Source organism: Camellia sinensis, chromosome 12 (genome assembly GCF_055761805.1).
Source record: "Camellia sinensis isolate YWXY chromosome 12, ASM5576180v1, whole genome shotgun sequence".
NCBI lineage: Eukaryota > Viridiplantae > Streptophyta > Magnoliopsida > Ericales > Theaceae > Camellia > Camellia sinensis.
Window position 1 is genome coordinate 118,392,936 of NC_138972.1, and position 25,434 is coordinate 118,418,369.

The following is a 25,434-nucleotide window of genomic DNA, read 5'->3' on the forward strand; positions in this document are numbered from 1 at the left end:
GGACTCCTTATCACTCAATGGTATTTTGAGAAGTTGGTAAAAAATTAACTTTTTAACTTTTTTAGTCTATTTTGTCTTTTAGTGGATAAAAAATATGAGAGGTGATGTGACCCAAAATGGGTAAAAACCTCTTTGCCAAAGCACCCAATCTCACGTTACTCATAATTCTAATCTATCTAATATGACAACCAAACATGCTCATTTACGCCTCGTTTTGGAAATATACTATTTTAGTAATTTTTTAACTTTTTACAAAAATATAGGTAAAAAAATAGAGAGACTGATGTGATAATTTATAGTGACTTTTTGACTTTTTAATTAAAATATATAATTGATAAATAAGATTTTAATAAAGACGGATGGTCTTAAAATAATAATAATAATAATAATAATAATAAAGACGGGTATACAGTGGAGCTGATTTAAACATCAAATTAGTTACTATAACATTATTTTATTGTTAATATTATTATTTTGAAAGGAGGAGTCACTATAACATTATTGATTTCTCTGTTCATTTTCAAATATTTGTATCAAAAATATTTTATTTATTTATTTTTTATTTGGTTGAACAAAAAGTAAGTAAAATATTTTTTTAAAAAAATATTTTTACATCACTTTCTAAAAAATGACTTATCGTTAAAAATTTTGTAAATCAATTTTTACACAATTAACTCTGACTCACACACATTTTCAAATAAGTTTTTTAGCACACTAAAAAGTCATAAATTACATTTTATTGAATCAAAAATTTGCTTTTTAAGCAATAAAATATTTTTGTTTCAAGTATCAATCAAACGCTAAAAAGCAAAAACTTTTTTTTTTTTTTTTTTTGTAAATCAATTTATAAGAAAAAAATTTATGTAAAATGTTTTACGTCTAAACAAACGGAACGTAAAAGAAAAATGAGAAAAACGAAATAATGTTGGAAACCTCTTAAGCCTCCGTTTGGGAAGTGGGTTGGCTTTTTGGCTTTTTGACTTTTTTGGCTATTTTAGCCTGGGCTAAAAAGTTTGGTTTGGGAAGGGCTTTTTGGCTTTTTGGCTTTTTTGATTTTTTTTGTGAGAGAAGAGTGTAATGATTATGGGTTGGATGTGATGTTTTGTTTGTTGTGGCTAAAATAGTCTGTTTTGTCTTTTGTGACTATTTTAGCCCCAACCCAACTTGTTCTTAAATAAATGACATGTAACTATCTATCTTATTAGGAGTCAATTAAAATACTTAAAGAAAAAAAAGCACAGTTATTTCAAAAGGATATTTATTTATAAATATTTCTTCACCTACTTATATTTTACGTAATTCAAATTATTTTCTTATATTCGAATAAGTCATATGGTTGGTTATGTTTGGCATGGGCTTTTTTGGGCTGTTAACAACAAAAAGACAAAATAAGTAAAAAAAATCCATTCCAAACGAGATTTTTTAATCTCAGGCTAAACTAGTCAAAAAGTTGAAAAGCTAAAAAATCAACCCACATCCCAAACAAAGACATAGTTATAAAAACACCCCTAATAATAATAAGATAAAACTCATATTAATGTTCATATTGATAGTGTGAATGTTTCATAATGTAAATATTTATAATGTCAAATTTATTTAATGTGAATGTTCACATCACTAAGTTATTGAAGGTTCAAAAAGTATTTGTAAGAGCAAAATAAGACTTACTGAAATATGAAAATATCTTATAAACTAATTGGGATATAAGTATTTGATAAGAATTTTTTAATAGATTTCCCTATTTTAAATTTGTCCGACATAAATCATTTAAAAATGTTAAAATAATTTAAGCATTTTCCACGGAGAAAATGGGCTACTAGAACTAGGGGTGGGTGCGGGTCGGTTGCGGCAACAAAACCTTCAATCTGCCATCCGTCCGCTAGATTGGCGGATTGGAGAAAATCAATCCGCATCCGTCGGCCAATCCGGCGGATGTAGATTGAGCGGATTGACGATTTGGCGGATGGATGTGAATCGGTTTGGCGGTTTGAAATTTTATAAATTTTCAACATAATTCAACTTGCGCACTTCCTCAAAAAAAAAGAAAAAAAGAAAGTATTACAGTTTAATGACTTAAAAAAGTATTACAATTACTGTATGTCTCATCCAAAGAAAGAAAGTTTGAAACTTTAGAATATCACAATCACTGCATGCCTCATCCAGATATTACAATCACAACATGCCTCATTCACATAAAATATTACAATCTGTGATTCTTAAAATATAAAAACAATGCATACCACCAAAACCAAAAATAAAGCAATAGTAGAGATTGTATGTCTCTGTATTGTTACATTTATATATGTTTTTGAAAACAAAAACCAACCAGCATATATTATATTTTCTATTTATTACTTTTAGAGTTAGATTTAAAAACCAAAAAATATAAATAAATAACATATTTATTTTTTTCAATTCAAAAAATATATTCAAGTTAAAAACTTTTTTTCAGCAGAATATTTGAACTCTTTTCAATTGAAAACACAAACAAAATATTCAAACAAATTGAAAACACGAAATCTTATAAATTACAAAGGGTACTCGCGATTTGACGGTTCGGTTGCGGCCAAAGGAACCTCAAATCCGCCATCCGTCTGCCAAATTGGCGAATTAGAGAAAATCAATTCGCAACCGTCCACTTGACATCATGCATCCATCCAAAATGCGACGGATCGATTTGATTCGATCGATTTTGATGGATCGATATATCCGTTGCCCACCCCTAACTAGAACTGTGGTGGTAATAAAATGCGAAGATGTGGTTGTTTCGAGCAAACGTGTAGACCGCAGCTTTAGGCGGAGGAAGCGGTCCTTTGTAAGGAACATAAACATATCATCAATCAAACGGTTCTTATTGATTTTGATGTCGTGTCTTCCCGAAGTCATTAAAATCTAAATTTTAAGTGAGATTATTGAGAGGTATTTATAAATGGAATCGCAAAATTGGATTGAAAATTATAAGATCATATTTTTAATGTAAAATAAAATGAAAATTTATTAATAATGATAATGCTATATAATTTTAAAAGGATTAAAGGAAATTTATGAATTTGATGTAATGTATTAACTATGTTAATATAAATTAGAGTAGATATTTGAAAAATGAGTTTATAGTCAAATTTTTATATAGATATAACACACACATATATAAGAAATAAATAAATAGTGATAGGATTAAGATCTTATAGTAGGATTCTATACGATTTTATGATTAAGATTGGAGTCACCTTAAGATTTATATGGATCATTTAACTCAATTAAAATCATGAAATTATGAGATCTTACTATTGTGATCGAAATTTTAATAATCACTTGATTTACATTTTAAACGAGTAATATTATACACGTATAATTTTTATATAAAATAATGTAGATTTAAAAAAAAAATTTATTTTAAATCAAAATAATAATATCTTTACCACATTATTCTAGTTATGTTTTTTTTGAATTTTTTGAAATTTCTTCCTTGGGAATTAAAGCACTTCTGGCGTGAGCTATCACAAAGTTGTAATGTGGGCCCACTCTGAGAAACAGTATGGCACCGCACTTTTCTGGCAAGGGACCCTTCTGGTTGGTGTAAATATAGTATGTGTTTCTTTTTTTTAGTAAGTAAATATTTTATTGAACAAAAATAAGCAATGTAAAGCCAGTTGGTGTATGTCTGTTGGTTGGAAAACAATGGGGACAAGCAGATTGAGTCTTAATTTAAGCGGAGCTTATCTTGAGAGATCGGGACAAACTTTTAAGTTATAGTCTCTTACTTGGAACGGACGACAGGACACCCTGGTGATTTCCTTACGGGGCGCTGCCTTGGACCTGCGGAAGAGTGAGAGGATTTTCCTGTAACAAAAAAAGAAAAAGAAAAAAAAGGGGTATGATTAGAGCATCTTTAATGGTGAATTATTATTTTTATCAAATTTGAGAAAGAAAAATGTAATTTTTCAATTTGATACGAGGTACTCCAACAGTATCGGATGTTAGCTTGCATCAAAAGACAAGGACGTCTGCCTGGACGACCAGCCGATCAACCAGAAAGTCACTAAATATTTTTTTTCTTCCATTTCTATTGCCCATTTCTTTTTCATTCCATTAAGAATTAAAAGCACCCTTATACACACACACACTCTGGTAAAGTTAGAAGCATAACCCACATAAACCATCATTCTCTCTCTCTCTCTCTCTTTCTCTATATCTTTTTCTTTTTTAACTTTGGTCATGCAATTCTTTTCTTTCTTTGCAAACCATACATATGGACACTAATCATTTCCACAATGTAAAAGAAATGGAGGTTTCATTGAACTCTTGGACTACTTGGACTACGCAGTTGTTTGTTTGGTGTGTCTTTGTAGTCTTGGGGGTTTCAAGAAATTTTCAGAATTGGGGTTTTTAAGAAAAACCATTTTGAGCTTGTAATTTGTGAAGTCATTTCTTTGATGGGTTTTGTCTAGGGCTAGTATTTGTAGTTAGATATAGAGGGGGAAAGTAATGAGTCTATCGTTTACCATGTATTTTTCTCTTTAATTCTCTGTCTGTGCGAAAAAAATTCAAAAATTTCTCTTTGAGCCTGTATAGTAATAGTTCCCAGGTGAAACAGAAGCAACTGTGCATTAATAAATCGGTCGACTGGTGGGACAACTTTCAACGTAAACACATAATGTTTTGGGAAAACTTGACCCAGCTCCTCGATTTGGTGAAAATTTTGCTCTATTCTCAATTGGATATCACTTTGGTGAAACCATTGGAAAGATAAAAGTGACATTTTTTCATCAAATTCAAATCTGGTGTTAAATTTGATTTAACGTTGGAGATGGTCTAAAACAGTACATCTAAGAGCTTGTTTGGCATAAAAAAATTCAAAGGTTTTATTGGCTAAAATAGTTACAAAAGAGAAAATAGATTTTTTAACTCAATAAGACAAAATATCACATCTAACCCATAATTATTTATTTTTTCTCTCACAAAAGTCAAAAAAGTCTAAAAAACTATCACGAACGAGACTTTTTAGCCACAGGCTAAAATAGTCAAAAAGTTAAAAAGCTAACGCACATCCCAAACGAACCCAAGTAGTGTTTGTTTGGGAGATGCAGCCTTGAGATTAAATTAATCATCTAATTAATATACATATATAGTTTTACGTTTGATAAGAAAATTGGCATTGAGATTGTGGAATACAAAATAAAAGATTAAAAAAAGGTTTATTAATTAGTTAAATAAGAACATCGATTGGATTTTGTCAATCCTTTCTCGTAATTCTGAACTAATCCAAACAAAAGATAAAATATACAATTAACAATCTTAAATTTATTAATCTCAGTTAATCTAGTATGTCAAACAAACATGGTGCTAGTTGACTCAGACTGTTTGATTGCAAAATTGATGAGTATGCGATTGATAAATCTTGGGGTGCTTTGGTTTTTTGATTGGAAACAACTGAACTTTCACAAGGCATCAATGAACAAACTGTTGGAACAATTTTATGTGAAAATAAAATAAATAGAAACTAATTCAAACAAAATAAAATAAAACTTATAGAATTTATTTTGTCGAACCAAATAAAAATCAAAAGACCAAGTCGAGTGTGTGACACTCTATCCTTAAGACAGATTCAACCTGCTACGGTGCATACGGATATATGGCGTCTATCTCCCAGGATACAATGATCTTTACAAATTTGTAGTATCACTCCAAGCAAATTTGTACGGCGAACCAAACATGTGCTCTATACTCTCTTTGATTTTTTCTAAAACTAGAATGAAGAATAATGCACTAAATAAAATCTGGACAGTAAAGGCATGTATTGCAGACTGATTTTTTCAGATCATTTGGACTGCAGGAAATGAATCTATATATAGGCACAAAAGGTGACCAAAAATCTGTCTGAACAGGTGCATAATCTGCCGAACAGATGTGACACTATTTTGAACAGATTTAGTTCAAATTTTGAACAGATCTGCAACCTGATTGAATCTGTAACTGCTGGCAGTTTTCCAGCAGTTAAAAACCTGTTAAACAGTTTGGGAAAGAATGGAACTTAGAGATACAATTATTGGACAATAAAATTTGAATTCAAATTCAAATTACAAAATTTAAACTAATTTTTCTCACAAGAAATTTAGGAAAAATTCAAATAAATATTGTCTAAAAAATTAATCTTTAGAACCGACCCACCATGGCTCAGCCAGACGGATGGCGGTGGTGGCGTGCGCGCGCGTGTGGTGGTTTGGGCTATGGTTCACTTTGTCCATAACTCCTCCCTTTTACAATCTAGGGGTGCCCCTTGGGGCCCAACCCAAGTGTTGTAGTTTAGAGCTTATATACATACACAAGCTCTCTTAAAGTTTCAACGTGGGACAAGCCTAAAAAAGGAAACCCACATTTAAAGCTTAAATGTTCAATTCCATGAACCCGAAAACGACGTCAAGTTCCCATTCACTCATAAATGATTTTGACGAACCGTCTTCACCGTGGACTTACCACGCGGCAAGGAACGCATTACCTCTTCGGACCCGCCCCAAAAGACGTTTGGGGCCCACTCAATTTTGGGCTCAAAGATGGCCCAAAATAAGCCTTTATAAACCTATTTTTCCAACAATCCCCCACATGAATGGAATTTGACGGAGAGAAAATGCAACAACATGATCTAATTACAGAGAGTACAGAAATTGGAAATATTCTGCAAAGGATAGGTAGCTTTTGGCTTTGAACCTTTCCTTGTGAGACACTATCGGATTTACTAGCTAACCAGTGAACATGATGTCTTGAACTGTTTAGCCGTTTCTGTAAACCAAGACAATGGAACTCACACAGTATATCCCCAGACACAGTTTAGTTCTCACTATTGTTTTCATTTTGGCTCTGAACAACCTGGTCTTTCATGAGTGCTCTAGAAAATTGTAGCCTTTCACAATTCTCATAGAACCAGCCCAGTTCACACTCATATAGGTGATTCTTATGAAAAGTATCCTGCCATACTCCACTAGCTTTACCTAGATATAAAAATCATTAAAATTTTACTTAACCTAAAACGCTGTAGACATCACTTATTTCATCATAGAAATGGGTAGGAGTTGGACTCTCCAGTGATCCTTCTGAGTCATTCACAACTCGGTTGTCCCTTTGAACCTAGATCTTGGAATCTCCAGTCAACTAGGTTAGGTTGCCGTTGTGGTATTTAATAGGCTTTAGTCCCATTCCCCTCGATGAATTCTCAACTAACTCTCTTGCTAACCCATTGGTTAGTGGATCCGCTATGTTGTCTTTAGACTTCACATATTCAATGAAAATAATTCCATTGGAGAGTAGTTGTCGCACGGTGTTATGTCGACGACGAATGTGTAGTGACTTACCGTTATACATATGACTCTGTGCTCTACCAATTGCTGATTGACTATCACAATGTATGCATATAGCAAGCACTGGTTTATGCCACATTGGAATATCTTCAAGGAAGTGATGAAGCCATTCTGCTTCTTCCCCAGCTTTGTCTAATACTATGAATTCTGATTCCATAGTAGATCTAGCAATGCACGTCTGTTTGGAAGATTTCTAAGATACAACCGCTCCACCAAGAGTAAGACATACCCACTGGTGGACTTTGAGTCTCTAGTATCCGATATCCAATTTGCATCACAGTATCCTTCAAGTACTGCTGGATATCTAGTATAATTAAGCCCAATGTTACGAATAAATCGTAGATATCTTAGAACCCTTATAATTGCTTTCCAGTGTTCTACTCCTGGGTTACTCGTATATCTACTTAATTTACTTACTGCATAAGCTATATCCGGGGGAGTGCAGTTCATCAAGCACATTAAGCTTCCAATAATTTGGGCATACTCTAATTGAGAAATACTTTCCTGTACATTCTTGGAAAGATACAAATTAACATCTACAGGTGTTCTAGCAAGATGATCATCATCTTTGCTAAATTTGTCCAGTATTTTCTCAATGTAATGAGATTGTGACAAAGCATATCATTCTGATGTTTTGGTAATTTTCATACCAAGAATTACATCAGCAATGCCCATGTCATTCATGTCAAAATGTTTATTCAACATTTTCTTAGCAGTTTTAATCATATCATTATTATTACCTATGATGAGTATATCATCTACATAAAGACATACAATGACATAACCTTTGTCTGTGTTTTTAATATAAACACATTTGTCACACTCATTAATTTTAAATCCATTTGACATCATTGCTTTGTCAAATTTCTCATGTCATTGCTTTGGCGCTTGTTTTAAACCATATAATGATTTAACCAATTTACACACTTTCTTTTCTTTTTCTGGAACAGAAAAACCTTCTGGTTGTTCCATGTAAATTTCTTCATTTAACTCACCATTTAAGAAAGCGATTTTTACATCTATTTGATGAATTTCTAAATTGTATAAAGATGCAATGGCAATTAACATTCTAATGGATGTTATTCTAGTAACCAGTGAGTATGTGTCAAAGTAATTAAGACATTTTTTTTGTCTAAAACCTTTGACCACAAGTCTTGCCTTGTATTTGTCAATTGATCCATCTACTTTCAATTTTCTTTTGAAAATCCACTTATACATAAGAGGTTTACAACCTGGTGGCAAATCCACCAATTCCCAATTGTGATTTTGTAAGATGGATTTAACTTCACTATTGACAGCTTCTTTCCATAAAGGAGCGTCAGGATTGGACGTAGCCTTTTTAAAAGTTAAAGGTTCATTTTCTAACAAATATGTTAGAAAATCTGAACTAAAAGATTTTGAGGTTCTAGCACGTTTACTACGCCTAAGTTCCTCTTCCTCATTTTGATCTAACTCTTGTTCTTGATGCTGACTAGTAATAGCATCATGAGATCTTTTATTATTATTAGTCTCTTGTCTAGTCTTATTTGGAAATACATATTCAAAGAAAGATGCATTCCGAGATTCAATAATAGTATTTACATGCATTTCGGAATGCTCTGATTTATGAATCAAAAGCCGATATGCATTATTATTATTGGCATAACGAATGAAAATGCAATCAATGGTCTTAGGACCTATCTTAGTCTTTTTAGGACTAGGTATAGCCACTTTAGCCAAACACTCCCACACTTTTAAGTATTTGTAAGATGATACTCTTCCATGCCACAATTCATAAGGTATTTGATTCACTTTCTTTCGGGGTACTTTATTAAGTACATAATTAGCAGAAAGTATTGCTTCCCCCCACAAGTTCTGAGATAATCTAAAACTGATTAACATGGCATTCATCATTTCTTTTAAAGTTCTATTTTTCCTTTAAACAATTCCATTTTGCTGAGGTGAGTAAGGAGCAGTGGTTTGATGGATTATTCCATGTTCTTTAAAAAATTCACCAAAAGGTGATTCATATTCACTACCTCTATCACTTCTAAGTTTCTTGATTTTCTTACCAAGTTGATTTTCAACTTCATTCTTATATTGAATGAAAGTTTCTAAAGCTTCATCCTTGGTTCGAATTAAATAAACATAACTATATCTAGTATAGTCATCTATAAAAGTGATAAAATATTTTTTCCAACCTCTTGTTTGAATTGATTTAAAATCACATATGCCACTATGAATAAATTCAAGTGGTTTCGTACTTCTTTCAATTGAATGAAAATGAGTTTTGGATAGTTTTGCCTCAACGCAAATTTCACATTTATGATTTGAATCAATGTCAAATTTAGGTAAACATTCCATATTAATTAATCTACGCAAAGATCCATAATTAACATGTCCTAGTCTACCATGTCATAAATTTGAAGACTCAAGCAAGTAAGAAGAAGATGTATTTTTATTAATAACTGAGGGTACAATGGTCATTACATTCATCTTGAAAAGGCTATCAGACATGCAACCTTTTCCTATATACATCCCATTCTTAGTAAGTACAAATTTATCACTTTCAAATACTAGGCTAAACCCATTCTTACTCAACAAAGATCCGAAAACAAGATTCTTGCGAATGTCCGGTACATGCAGCACATTGTTGAGAGTGAGTTCCTTTCTAGATGTCATCTTGAGAACAATCTTCCCTTGTCTATCAACTTTGAAAGTTGAGGAGTTGCCCATAAAAATTTGTTCACCATTGTCCACTGTAGAATAAGATGTGAACATCTTTTTGTCGACACAGATATGACAAGTAACACCAGTGTCCACCCACCATTCTTTCGGATTTCCGACAAGATTTTCCTCGGAAACAACTGCAGAAAGATTGATATCATTTACACCATTGGAAATATTGTCCACTTCGGTCATATGGGCATGAGCAGGCTTCTTGCTTGTTCTTCTTTTGTTTTTGCCTTTGCTACGACAATCTTTGGCCCGATATCCCTCTTTGTCACAGATGTAACATTTGCCATTAAACTTGTACTTTTTATTTCCCCTCCCCTTTAGAGCCTTGTGATGAACTTTCTTCAGAAGACTTTCGTTTCTTGGTTTTTGAAGCATGTTCCATCATATTTGCCTTAGACTACATAGGATGCTTACTAGCCCGCTTTTCAGAATTGCGGTTGTCCTCTTCAATCCTCAAATGCACAATTAATTCTTTCACAGACATTTCTTTACGCTTGTGTTTGAGGTAGTTCTTGAATTCCTTTCAGCCTTGTGGTATTTTTTCAATTAAGGCTGCAACTTGGAAGGATTCTCTGAGAGACATGCCTTCTACGTGAATGTCATGCAGAACGAGTTGGAGATCTTAAACTTGGCTGATCACAGTTTTTGAATCAACCATTACAAAATTCAGAAATTTGCCAACCACAAATTTCTTTGAGCTAGCATCTTTCGTTTTGTATTTTTTCTCCAAAGACTCCCAAAGTTCCTTTGCTGTCTTGATAGGACTGTAGATGTTGTATAATGTGCTGTCAAGTCCGTTCAAGATGTAGTTCCGGCAAATGAAATCAGCATGTTTCTAGGCATCGACCGCAGCAACCATTTGCCGGTCGGTTTCATCCTCTTTCAAAATAGGAGCATCCTCACGGAGAAAACGAGCCAGGTTCAGAGTTGTAAGATAGAACAACATTTTCTGTTGCCATCTTTTAAAATCAGTTCCTGAGAACTTCTCTAGCTTCTCTCCGTGATTTACTGGTACTGTCACCACAGGAGAGGGGGTTGGCGTCATTGCAGCCACCACAGTAGTACTTGTTTAAGCATTTGTTTCAGTAGCCATTATTCTAATTTATAAAACAAAATTATAATTAGAATTTATACTACACAGAAAATTAATTCAAATTCACAGAATTAAATTCTGTAAAAATAAAAGAAACAAGAATATGACTTTTATTTTTCAATTAATTTGGAAATAAAATAAAATTTTATTTAACCAAATTAATTCCACACAGAAAATTAAATTTCTGTTTCACTTCAATAATTAAAATACTAAAACAAAATTTTAATTAATGAAAACTCAGAAAATAATTTTTAAAAACCAAAATTAATTTCTGAAAAAATTCCACAAAAATATATTCTGAATTGTTAATGACACCAGTATATTACTACTAGTTGTCAAAAAAAATAGACAGTATATTACTACTATCTGTCAAATAGCATATAATCACTATTTATTTTTCCAATAAGAATATTATTTTGTAAATCCACAGAAAATAATTTTCTTAAAAGTAGAAAGAGAAAAGGAAACAAACGAAAAATTCTGTAAGCAGAATAATTCGGATCTGTCTTAAGATTGTTGAAGCAATCTTCTGTGAAAATAAAATAAATAGAAACTAATTCAAACAAAAAAAATAAAACTTACAGAATTTATTTTGTCGAACCAAATAAAAATCAAAATACCAAGTCGAGTGTGTGACACTTTGCCTTAAGACAGATTTGCCCCGCTACGGTGCTTATGGATATGTGGCATCTATCTCCCAAGATACAATGATCTTCACAAATTTGTAGTAGCACTCCAAACAAATTTGTACGGCGAACCAAACCTTTGTTCTATACTCTCTTTAATTTTTCCTAAAACTAGAATGAAGAATAATGCACTAAACAAAATCTGGATAGCAAAGGCATGAATTGCAGATTGATTTTTTCGGATCATTTGGACTACATGAAATGGATCTATATATGGGCACAAAAGGTGACTAAAAATCTGTCCGAACAGGTGTATAATTTGCCGAACAGATGTGACACTGTTTTGAACAGATTTAGTCCAAATTTTGAACAGATCTGCAACCTGATTGAATCTGTAACTGTTGGCAGTTACAACTGTAAACTGATGGTAGTTTTCCAACAGTTAAAAACCTGTTAAACAGTTTGGGAAAGAATGGAACTTGGAGGCACAATTATTGGACAATAAAATTTGAATTCAAATTCAAATTACAAAATTTAAACTAATTTTTCTCGCAAAAAATTTAGGAAAAATTCAAATAAATATTGTCTAAAAAATTAATCTTTAGAACTGACCCACCACGGCTCGGCCGAACGGATGGCGGCGGCGGCGGCACGCGCATGTGGTGGTTTGGGCTATGGTTCACTTTGTCCATAACTCCTCCCTTCTACAAACTTGGGGTGCCCCTTGGGGCCCAACCCGAGTGTTGTAGTCTAGAGCTTATATACATACACAAGCTCTCTTAAAGTTTCAATGTGGGACAAGCCTCAAAAAGGAAACCCACATTTAAAGCTTAAATGTTCAATTCCACGAATCCGAAAACGACATCAAGTTCCCATTCACTCATAAATGGTTTTGACGAACCGTCTTCATCGTGTGACTTATCACGCGGCAAGGAACACATTACCTCTTCGGACCCGCCCCAAAAAACGTTCGGGGCCCACTCAATTTTAGGCTCAAAGATGGCCCAAAATAAGCCTTTATAAACCTATTTTTCCAACACAAACAACAATATACAAATTGCATATTGTTTTATTCATTCCGCTTTAAGTTTTTTTTTTTTTTTTGGGAAAAATATTAGTGGTTTTGTAGGCCAATATACATTTTTAAGTTGCATATTCATTCACTCATAAAATTAGAATCTTACATTTGACCATACTTGTAACACCCCAAATTTCTAACCCAAATGATAAGACAACAATCATGACTCTTTCAAGAAAAATCGAATATAAATCTTTAAACTTACATTATATGATACAATAGTTACTCATGTAACAATACATTAATCCAACAACAAGTAAATAAATAAACAAATATTCCCAAGGGTTTACAAGTTTCCAAGACTTGATCCTGGTTACACAAAACGTGTAACACCCTCAAAATAAACCCATAATAACCATAACATTAACATGCATTTATAAAAGAAAATGAATCATTTGAGTTAGTCATCAGAGTATTCTTATTGACAGACTTTACTTGTAACATCCTGCAACATCAAAATAAATGCCCTAAGGGCTTACATCTTTCCAAGCTAACACTTGGACACAAAAAGGATGAGTACTAACTCATTTACAAGTTAAGCCCTAGGCTTGAATGTTTACATGAAATCCCAAAAATAACAAAATAAAACATATAACTAAAGACAAGTCTTCAACATCCCAAACATCAAATCCTTCCAGGCTAAGTCCGTGGAGGTAGCTTATCACCTGAACCTGAAAATGATGTTCCCATAAAGGGTGAGCCACAGCCCAGTAGAAAAATACTAAACCAAATATAAGCATTGAATAAAGCTATAGCATTCAATAGATGGTTAATCAAGATAATCAATTTTATTATTAAACAGTCTCGTAACACTAATGTCTAAGACACATGTCACTTTCCATTATTATCAACATGGCTCAGAACCTGGCCAAACTTACAACAATGAATTATATAACATAATCACATTACTTCCAATATCAACAAAACAAATGAGACTCATGCTCATATCAAAACACTTCATACTTCCCATTTGATACACATTTTAGTGCTGTATCAATAATCATGTAGAAACACTTCAATATAATAAGCACACATAAAAATGGTGCTAATGGAGTCCATCCCCTATCTCCTCCCAAACAAAAATCCGGTTTAGAGGTCCATCCCCTATCTTCCCCTAAACCGTGGAGTACATCCCCTATCTCCTCCCACACACAAAACAATGTATGCAAATGCAATGCTCAATCAATACACGTATTTTCTATATTAATGCAATAGTCAAAATTAATGACTTAACCAATGTGATTAGTTTCAGTTATTCCTAATCCACATGCAATGTCTACAACAATCATGACTATCCTCCACCGATAGCCCAAAACAGTTATTTCTAGACTGGAAATAAATATATCAACAATTTAATAGGTGAGTGATTTAAATCATCCAACTACACCATTTAATCAATAAATTCCCCAATTTTATGAGTTTAACCAAATTCCCCAATTTTCCTTAAATTAATTACTCCAATCAATTTAGCAATTTAACTAGGTTTTGTTCCCAAAATTATCAAAGTGTCCCCAACCTATCAAAATACCAAACTTAGAACAAAGCTTATAGAATAGAGTAGGAAATCCCTACCTTGAAGATCACAACTAAAATAGAGAAGATGGAGATGATGATCCAAAATCCAAAGTGCTCCAAATCCTCTCTTTTTCAGATTAAAAGAAAAATCTCGTGAAGCTCTACCTTTCTTCCAAAGGAACTAGGGTAGAAGACCACCGGAAATAGATCAAATCTAGGAGAGAAGGTAAGAGTAGAGAGAGAGACTCTCAAGGGGCGGTTTTTAAAAGTTAAGAGATGAAAAGGTAGGTCAAAAAGTGATCAGAAAAGTGAAAACACGGACTGATGTAGTCGACTCTACGCTCGAGCGTAAAAAGCCCCGCTCGAGCGTAAGACACAGAATCATGCTCGAGCGTGAAGAAAGCCGCTCGAGCGTCGATTGCACCCTTTCAGAAGTTTTGCAGGCGCTACGCCCGCTCGAGCGTCAAACTCCCCGCTCGAGCGGAGGAACAAAAACAAGGGATCACGCTCGAGCGTAAAAACTACCGCTCGAGCGGAAGAACTGCAGAGCAAAATACTGGGAGATGGAAAATCCCGCTCGAGCGTCAAAACTCCCGCTCGAGCGGAGAAGCAACAACGAAGGGCCCGCTCGAGCGTTAAAACCTCCGCTCGAGCGTGAAGGCCAAAATCTGGGCATCACCTAATGGCATCACTATCAACCAACCTGTAACAGACCCGTCCAACACAACCTATAATTCAAATACTAAGAGATTAAAGGACAACAACAACCAATAAGTAATGACAGGATCCACGGAACCTAAGTCCGGATACAATAATCTAAAGAGAAAAGACCGGGGTCGCTATAAAACGGTTATTCAAACCCACACAAATACAGCCCTTGACTTACACACAGAGTCATAGCAAAATAAGAGCATTGTACTCACAACACACATACTTCTACGCCCCTAGTTGGATGGGATCACTACATATTTTCCTGCACAAAAATCCCGTAGGGTGAGCATAAAGCCCAGTAGGAAATTCTTAACAAAGTATATACATTTTATACAAGTCTCAAGAGATGAAATGCACATGCCATGCTATGCCCTTTTTGAAGATAAATCATATTTTCATCTTTTGAAAACCATCATGCTCAATGATATCATGCAATTTCAATTGTTCAAAACTTAACAATTTACTTCAAGGGCGGTAAATACGACTCTGGTAATCCCTAGGTCGATGTCTACAAGTAGACTATACAAGTACTACCAAATTGTCATTTTTACCGGTATTAACAGGAAGGCTCGACACCTATCTGCGTGGATTTTCGATCTTTCACTTGGACTCTCAGGCCAACTTATTCAATATCATCTATGCCACCTATCAAAACTTACCAACGTATTTACCCCAAAACCATTTCATGAAAACTTATTTCTCAATATTCTTTTCTCAATACAAGTTTTCAAATCAGCTTTTAAAGTTTAATGTAATCAAATGAATTGATATGCCAATTTCACAAGATGAATATAAATACTTTTATTCCAATGCATCATCCAAGGAATAACACAATTCTCTTTTCTCAAGTATCCTCGACAATTAGTTATTTCAAGACTATTTTAATGTTTTGAACAATAATTTTCAAAATGAACAATAATTCTCATATTCCCTGAAATTCATCATTTATATAAATATAAAAAATAATTTTTCTAAACATCCATTTATTTTGACACACAAAATAAATATAAAAATATCATTCATGGATTTTCAGTCTCCTTTAAAAAAAATTCCCAAATTCTAGGTTTTCTCACCAAAACTATACAACTCAAATCTTTTGAAAGAAAACTTTCCAAAATCATCTTTTCTTCAATCAACAAAAATCAAAACTCATAAGATCATTTTAAAAGAACAAGACACAAACTCACTTTTAAAATCACTCAACTTCTTGAATCAACAATCAATTTTCAAAGCTATCGAAAGATGATTTCAAAATCATATAGATCTTGCAAAAATATATATATAACTCTAAGAAAATCCCTACCTCAAGTTTTGAAGAAGAAATGAGATGAAACCCCCAAAATCAACGGTGTCAAAACTCGATATTCACCGCACACAACGAAGCCCTCGAGAACTTAACCAACTTTGATAAAGAACTTATGGCAAAACTCTAATGGATCTTGAGAAATCAAGATTTTGATCCAATTTGGCGTAGGGAAATGTAGAGAGAAGGGAGAGAAAAGGGTTTTTAGAGAGAGAGATATACAAAAGAGATCTGAAATATCAGATTCACAAACTGATATTACATGGTCCGCTCGAGCGTGGAAAGCCCTGCTCGAGTGTCAAATACACTTTCCCAGTAGTTTTGCAGACATGTCAAACTTCTAGAACCAAACATTCTCCGCTCGAGCACATAAACGGCCACTCGAGTGGACAAGTAACTTCTAATGCATTTTGTATTTTTGCTTCGAGAGCGCTGCCCCTTGGACCCCCGCGAGCTGATCGAGAAGCTCGATTCTCGACATACTCAGCAAATGGAAAAACTCGATCGCTACAATACTAGAAAAGATACAAATTCTCTTTTACATATCAACTTGATCTCAAAAGTTTGATCATTTGAGTTATATAAACCCAACTGACCAAATACCACTGAACAATTGAACCATATGAGTAATATTAACATTTTTCATGCGGCTAAAAAAAGATTTTTAAGCATTTATAGGACGTCACATGGCATTACTTCATGTTAGTCACTAATTATCACTATATGGTCATTTGGGAACCCAATAAAAAGCTGCGTTTTGTAGCTTCCAAAGACGTAGCCTAGGCAGATACAAAAAGCTAGAACATCATTTAGGAAGCTCACAAAATGCAATGTGTGAAATTACATGATTACCCTCCTCCATGTTCCAACAAGCAACTAAATGAGTCACATTGGTCAAAAAAGTAAATTTCCTAATTTGGGTGGGGTATTTTGGTCATTTTATTGTGATGTGACATCATAAACAAATATTAACTCAAAAAAATCAAAAGCAATTTTTTACCAACTTCCCAAATCATTTTCCAAAAAAGCTAAAAAGTATGGTAAAAAGCTAAAAGTCAACTTTTTACTATATTCCCAAAACACTCCTATATATTAATATTATTGGGTAAACACTAACGTAAAAGTTTTGCAAAGCATGCTACAACCAACCCACAATGAAAAACAATATATAGTTGAAATTTGAAAGAGTAATCATATATAAATTAGGGGTGGGCGCGGGTCGGTTGCGGCCACGGAACCTCCAATCCGCCATCCGTTCGCCAGATTGGCGGATTGGAGAAAATCAATCCACATCCGTCCTCCAATCCGGCGGATGTGGATTTAGTAGATTGGCGGTTTGGTGGATGAATGCGAATCAGTTTGACGGTTTAAAATTTTATAAATTTTCAACATAATTCAACTTGTGCACTTCTTCAAAAAAAGAAGAAGAAAGTATTACAGTTAATGACTTAAAAAAATATTACAATCACTACATGCCTCATCCAAAGTAAGAAAGTTTGAAACTTTAAAATATCACAATTACTGCATGCCTCATTCATATACTACAATCACAGCATGCATCATTCACATAAAGTATTACAATCTGTGGTTCTTAAAATATAAAAGCAATTCAAACCACCAAAACCATGAACAGAGCAGTAGTAGAGATTGTATGTCTCTGTATTGTTACATTTATATTTGTTTTTGAAAACAAAAACCAACCAGCATATATCATATTTTCTATTTATTATTTTTAGAGGTAGATTTAAAAACCAAAAAATATAGATAAATAATACGTTTATTTTTTTCAATTAAAAAAGATATTCAAGTTGAAAACTTTTTTTCAACAGAATATTTAAACTCTTTTTTAATTGAAAACACAAACAGAATATTTAAATAAACTGAAAACATAAAGTCTTATAAACTACTAAGGATGTTTGCGGTTTGGAGGTTCGGTTGCGGCCAAAGGAATTTCAAATCCACCATCTGTCCGCCAGATTGACAAATTGGAGAAAATCAATCCGCAACTATCTACTCGTCATCACGCATCCGTAAAAAATGCGACGGATCAGTTCGGTTCGGTCGATTTTGGCGAATCGGTATATCCGCTGCTCACCTCTAATATAAATAGAAAATTTATCAGAATAATATGACTCAATATAGAATTTTTCCATCAAAACAAAACACACATGAATATGATTCATATTTACAAAAAAAAGAAAAAGAGAGGCACTATTACATCATTGTTGTATTAATTTTTTTTATAGAAATTTTATGTATAAATAGAATTCTTCAATTTGAATGGTTGGTTTTAAATGAATTATTTAGCAAAAAATTCAAACCATCGATGTCTCTGATAACGTATAGATTCAAGTGCTCAATAATGGAGTGAGTGATAGGTGGGAGTCCATACCAAGTGTGGGTCAGGACAAATCAACACAATGGGCTCGAACCACATACAGCAATTTAACCTAAATTAGACTAGTCTTTTTGTTTCTGTTTTGAGTGGTAGCCAACTCATATCATGCACCACATGTTCTACCTAACAGCTCCCCATTGACCACAAATTTTATTTTATGTGCAATTTTCAAATTTTATAGTTTTATTCATTTTTTATTTTATTTTACTTATACTGAGAAAAGGTTGTCACCTTTTGAAGTTTCCCCAATGGACATAGCTGTCTCTAGTTAGTTATGTGTAGACAGGACCATGTTGTTGGCTCATTTCGGCCCGGTCCACTTTTATGATTGGTTGGATCATTTTTTTAATTGTTTCTACATAGGTTTTTCATAAAAATTTAAAAATAAAAATAAAAATAAAAATTTAATTGATTGGATAATTAATATTTATCGTCACACAAATAACGATACAGAATAATTATGATAAAATCATATAATTATAATTATTATATTAAACTAATTTTAGTCTAGTAATTGAACCATTCGATTATTAAATTGGGTAGGCCCAATACACCCAATAATACAGTTTAATTCATATAGGGTTCGTTTGGCAAGAAGAGTTTGGGGTTTTTTTGGCTATTTTAGCAACAAAAGACAAAATAGGCTATTTTAGCCACAAAAAATAAAATATCACATCCAATCCATAATCATTGCACTCTTCTCTCACAAAAAAAATTAAAAAAGCCAAAAAATCATTTCCAAATCAAACTTTTTAGCCCAGGCTAAAATAACTAAAAAAACCAAAATATTAAAAAGCCAACCTACTTCCTAAACGAAGACATAATAAATTAGAGAGAAATTATATTTGTATTAGATGTGACTTATCGATGATTATATTATATGTGATCTTTTCATTGATGATATAATTTATGATCTGTCCATTCAAAATACTTAAAAAAAAGACACTACAAAATGGTTGTTACAATATTTTAAATGAAAAAAAAAAGATATTATAAAATAAAATAATATCATTGGGAGCCCCAAAGACACGGTTTTAGTTAAAAAGTATGGCAATCATTCATTAGAAGCCCGCGCCCCAGTTGTCTCTCTGCTTTGGATTCTTTTTCTTTGTTTGAAAGTAATTAAAAAAAATAAAGATGGAACCAATTGACTTTGCAAAGTCTTTAACCCTTGTAAGAGGGTTTCCTAGAAGACACAGAGTGTGTGAAAGCAACTTATATAAACAAATGTCCCAACCAGAATATGTTGATTTCAAGTAGGTACGAACCTTTTCTTCCACAAGTAATTCATTTATACGACGAAAATGACCTTTATATACAAAGCCACTCTCATTCCCTTAATATTATTGGAATGCAATTATAAGAAAATGCTAATTTTGTATGAGCAATATTAGAAATCTCAAAAAAATTATCAAATATTTGATAACATACTCATAAGGATATGGGATCCACTAGGGATCGCAACGGGTCTAATTTTTTTGGGTTTCACATATGAATTCTTTATTTTAAATTTAATTATTTTGGTGATACAATTTTATACTTTACTTTAATATTTGACAATTTGAACTTCATACTCCTATAATTTATCTTTCGCTATCATTGTTCTCCCAAACCTTTTTTATTAACATCGGATTTAGACAAATACAATCGAGTAGGGTAATTTTGTCATTCTTAGATCCATACTTGTGTAAATATTGTGTAGAATATTTAATAATTATTTAAGTTTAATGATTAAAATATTATTTTTATAATCAATTTTACTTAACAAAAATAAGTGAAAATAAATTACAATTTTAATATTTAAATTAACAAATAAAAACTCAGTATTTATTTTTTGTATAATAGTCAAATCTTAAGACTTTTTTTTGTAATTTTTTTAAAATAAATTTATTCACACACTTTTTTAATCTATGAACAATATACAAAATATAATCAATTGCAAAATATGAATCCTGGGATTCATAAGTTGGTTACGCTATTTTACACTAATCAAAATTTATGTATTATTATGGGAAGAAAATGGATCTCAAATAAAATGTAGAAAAAAAAAAATTATAGTCATTTTGAGTATTAATTAATTCAGTAATGCTATGTAGCTCGAATCTGCCCTTCCCCAAATCTCCCGAAATCAAAACGACGTCGTTTTCATCGTTTTGATTTTTTTTTCAGAAGAAGAAGAAAATCAGAAAAAAAGAAGGAAGAAGAAGAACTGGAGGGGCCATCAACCATTCATCTTCATCATCAACATCATCAACCATTTCGGATCCAGAAAAAAAAAAAAAAAACAAAATCGGGCAGGGGCGGAGGCGCAACGATGGGTGACGAAGGTAGAGGCAGAGGCGCGGCGATTTGCGATGAGCTGCGACGATCTGCCGGGCTATCGGCAGAGGCGGAGGGGCCTCTCTCTCTCTCTCTCTCTCCATTCCCCTCCATTCCCTCTTTCCCTCTTCGTTCTCTTCTCCTCTCCTCTTCTCTCCCTCTCTCTCTGTTTCCATCTCTCTTTCTCCCTCTCTCTCTCTTGCCTTTCCCCTCTTCAGATGTAAACGAGAGAACAAAAAAAAAACGGGGGAATCGGTGAATGATTTTTCAGAAGAAAAATCATTTTTGATTAATTAATAATTATGCCAAAAAAACAATCATTATCATAGACAAGGGTTACATTAGGAAATAAAGGAGCCGCACTCTTGATTGCCCCGCGTACAGCCCTGTCCCCTTCCAAACTCCACCGCCGACACACTCACCTTCCCCCCTCCGCTCCCTCTACACCGCGTGTCATTTTCCACACAATCCCTGTATATATAGCCACTCTCTTCTCTTCTTCCCTCACTATCTAACCTCTCAAACTCAAAACAAAACAAAAAAACTCTCTCAAGTCTTACACAATTACCAGCACAACAGTCTCAGTACCAAGCAATCTTCTCTAATTCAATCAATTCTCTCTGCACATTGTCTCATTCATTCATTTACACCAATGAAGATGCAGACAAAGAAATCGAGCGCAGCTCAAAAAGCGTGGAACATCCTCCGTCTAGCCTTGCTATGGGCAAGAAAAGGAGGAGTTTTCAAAATCAGGAGACTCATGATGGACCTTCGTCTCTTCCCCAAATTCCTCAAAACCCTAGCTCACTCCGCCACCTCTCGCCGCCGCAGCGCCACCGCCATTCATTACGGCGAACGCCAGCTTTCCTTCGATAACACCCCCATTATCCACGTCAAGATGCACCGCCCTTCCTCGATGCGTTTCAAGATGCCTCGCATCCCTTGCATAAATCATCCGCAAGTCGATTTTGATTACGATTTCGAGTCCAATGGTGACAATGACTATGTTGTGAATTGTGATTGTATTGATGATGATGATGGAGCAAGGAAGAGTTTCTTAAAAAATGGAGATGAAATTGATCGCAAGGTTTGCGAAGAGATGATTGTTGCTTGTGATGATGAAGGAATTGATATCAAAGCAGAGCAGTTCATAGCTAAATTCTATGAGCAAATGAAGATGCAGAGACAGGTTTCATATTTACAGTACAATGAGATGATTAACAGAGGCACAAGTTGATCACCATGATGTCCCGTGGAAGAGAAGAAACATCACCATTCATTTTTCTCTCTGGTTTTCACATCTACAATTTTTTTGACCTACATAGATATATTTTGTATAAGAGGCATTGCGGCATTTCTGTAAATACCGGAGGCTTCGGTTGAGTGTTCACATTTTTCTCAAATAAAGGATTTCATTTTTTTTATTTTGATTCATGAAATGCTTGTGTAATGGTATAAAATATTTCATTACTTTTTTTCCCCCCCTCTTATTTTTACTTTCAATTTATAATTTAGACTGACTAACTACATACATAACTTAAAATTACTTGAACTAACTAACAATATGTGTGTCGCTTGGAAGTATTTTTGAAATGCTAAATAATTTTTGTATTTGGAGGGACCTAAAACTCAAAGATTACCTAACTGGATAGAACCAAATATCACTCAATCACACGATTAGAATTGATATTTTTTTTCATGCGGCCTTAATCAGATCTTCAGTTTAGTTAAAATTTTGCAATGCATTTTGATCTTGGCATAGAAAGTAGCAACCAAACCCATAATGAGAAGCACCAGACATTAAAATGTTGGTTTAGCTGTGTTGAAGACATGTCAAAGTGTTCAAAAATATACCAAATGGAATGAGTTTTTTAAGCACTAAATTGATTGTAGATTTATTTTAAGCTAACTTACAAGTTGAACACCAAGGGAGGCTTTAACGCTAATTAATTGTCTCTAAGGCCAAGTTTGGGAAGACTAAAAAAGTGCACTTTTTGTCTTTTTGGACTAAAAAATTAAGGTTGAAAATATGGATGTTTGGGTTAACTTTTTGACTTTTTATTGAAAAATGTGTAATAAAAAATTGTAAAAATTGATTTGTAGGGAAAAATTTGAATTGGGAGTTGTGCAGCCGTAATTGTTGACTTTTGGTGAATAGTGTTAACTTTTTAACTTTTTGAGTAACTTTTTGACTTTTTAACTTTTTTTAAAGTCCCCAAACTTGGCCTAAATATTTTAATATGGATTAAGAATGAATCTTGGATGTCATTGCAATTCAATTTCGTCTCACATATGTTTTTTTTTTTTTATTTTTTTATCTCCCATCTTTCTGTTACTTCTAAGTTCTACATGTGAGGATCTTCTGTTCCTATACCTTGTTCCTATCTTCTGTACCAATTTCTTTTAGACTGTCACGTGTCTATAGTTAAATCCCAACCATTGAAATGAATACTCTCTCTCTCTCTCTCTCTCTCTCTCTATATATATATATATATATATATCTCCATCTCCGACTTCTCCATGCAGCCGTCGACGAACAACGATTGACCTCTCACCACCAACTCTCACCAACCAGACCTTCCTAACACCTCACTCCAGCAATATCCCTCTACCATCGCTTCCTCGAGTCCCCCTCTTCTGTATCCTTCTGTCTTTGTCTAAATATCCATGAACCAAAACATTTACACAATTTCACAATATCTACATTACCAGATTGTGATTTGTGATGAAAATATAAAATTTCATTTGTATTCACTGAGCTTGAGTTACCGACTCAAAATATTAGCGATGATAGATTTTATATTATTGTTCAATCTGATGATACTTTTATTTATGATCAATTCGTTGTTCAAATTCTTTATTTCACTACTTTACTCATGATTCATAGATATTGTTTTTCACTGGGAATGAGATTTAAGAGGGGTCGTTCAAAAAAAAAAAAAAAAAAAGATTTAAGAGGGTACTTACCCAAAAAGACATTTAAGAGGGGATGAAAATGATGATAGTTCGTTGGCGATGACGTTAGGAGTTGAAGAATGTGATGGGTTCACCAGATAAGTATAGGGAGAGAAGGGAGTTACACCAAGGGTTGAGATTTAACTATAAACATGTGGCAATTTAAGAAAAATTGGTATAGAAGATGGGGACAAGATACAGGGAACAAAGGATCCCAAACCGATCAAACGTTATGTACAAGAGAGCATTACAGAATTGTTCCATGTAGTTTCTCTAAATCACCCAAACTTACCTATTACGCACTCTAAAAATCTATGCAGTTATGTCCAGTTTGTTTTCCGTTGTAGGAGTTTAAAGTGGACTCCTAGTGATGAACAGTGAAGGTAAATCATGTTTGTTTTGTTTATGGAGGTTCGGATTTGTAGGCCTTGGGCGAGTGAATTACGAGTCTGGGCGAGGAGATGATATTAGAAAATAGTCCGTTCGGCTTAGGGTATTATCAACAGTCCAAGGGAACGTCTGGCCGGACAACCAGCCAAGTGCAATTTTTTTTTTTTTACACATTGGGCAACACAATTTGAATATTAATGTTTAATGTTTTTGTATTTTTTGTTAAGTAAAACCCATAGAGATAAAGTGGGACCAGGTGGTCTGTAACAATAATGAGTAATGTTAGGAACTCTAAATATTTTATTAATATTTTTATCAAATATCTCATATGAATATGAGACTCACAAAATATTTTTCGACTAAATAATAGAGTGAGCTGTGGGAGTCCATATCATTTGGTCTGTACAAAGAAACCCAATGGGCTCGAACCACACACAGCTATTTTTTGAAGTAAGGTCTCATTTGAGAACAAATTATTTTAATAATTTTTTTGACTAAAATATGAGATAAAAAAATTAATTTATTTGGAATAGCTTTTTAGTTTTTTACGAAAAGATGTACAAAATGTAGAGAAAAAAAGAATCTTAACTTTTTGATATATGTTATAAACTTTTAATTTTTTAGTAATTTTTTAACTTTTGATCTAAAACTATTACATGTTAGACGAGACCTAAATCTTGATTTTTAAATTTTTTTTAAAAAAATCAAATTCTAGAAACTTAACTATACAGATTTGTGTACGAGTAGTATGAAACACAGATATTGCAGCACATGTTCTACGTAACAACCACATTTTTTTTTGGGTTTTTGGTGTTCAATTTTCAACTTTTCTTATTATTTAAGAAATTTTCTATTTTACTTATTATAGTGAAAAAAGGTTGTCAATTTTTTTAGTTTCCTCACATGATATGGCTGCCTCCAGTATTATATGTGAACGGTAGCCATGTTGTTGGCTCATTTGGGCATATCACAGGAC

At 33.3% G+C, this 25,434-nt stretch overlaps 1 protein-coding gene across 1 annotated transcript; it reads left to right on the forward strand.

Annotated features, from left to right (window-relative positions):
* Window positions 1-21,609: 21,609 nt before the first annotated feature.
* LOC114267193 (uncharacterized) lies at window positions 21,610-22,552 on the forward strand. The gene has a single exon (XM_028208202.2). It carries the CDS (start codon window positions 21,766-21,768, stop codon window positions 22,348-22,350), a length of 585 nt encoding a protein of 194 aa, XP_028064003.2. The 5' UTR covers window positions 21,610-21,765; the 3' UTR covers window positions 22,351-22,552.
* The last annotated feature ends 2,882 nt before the right edge of the window (window positions 22,553-25,434 follow it).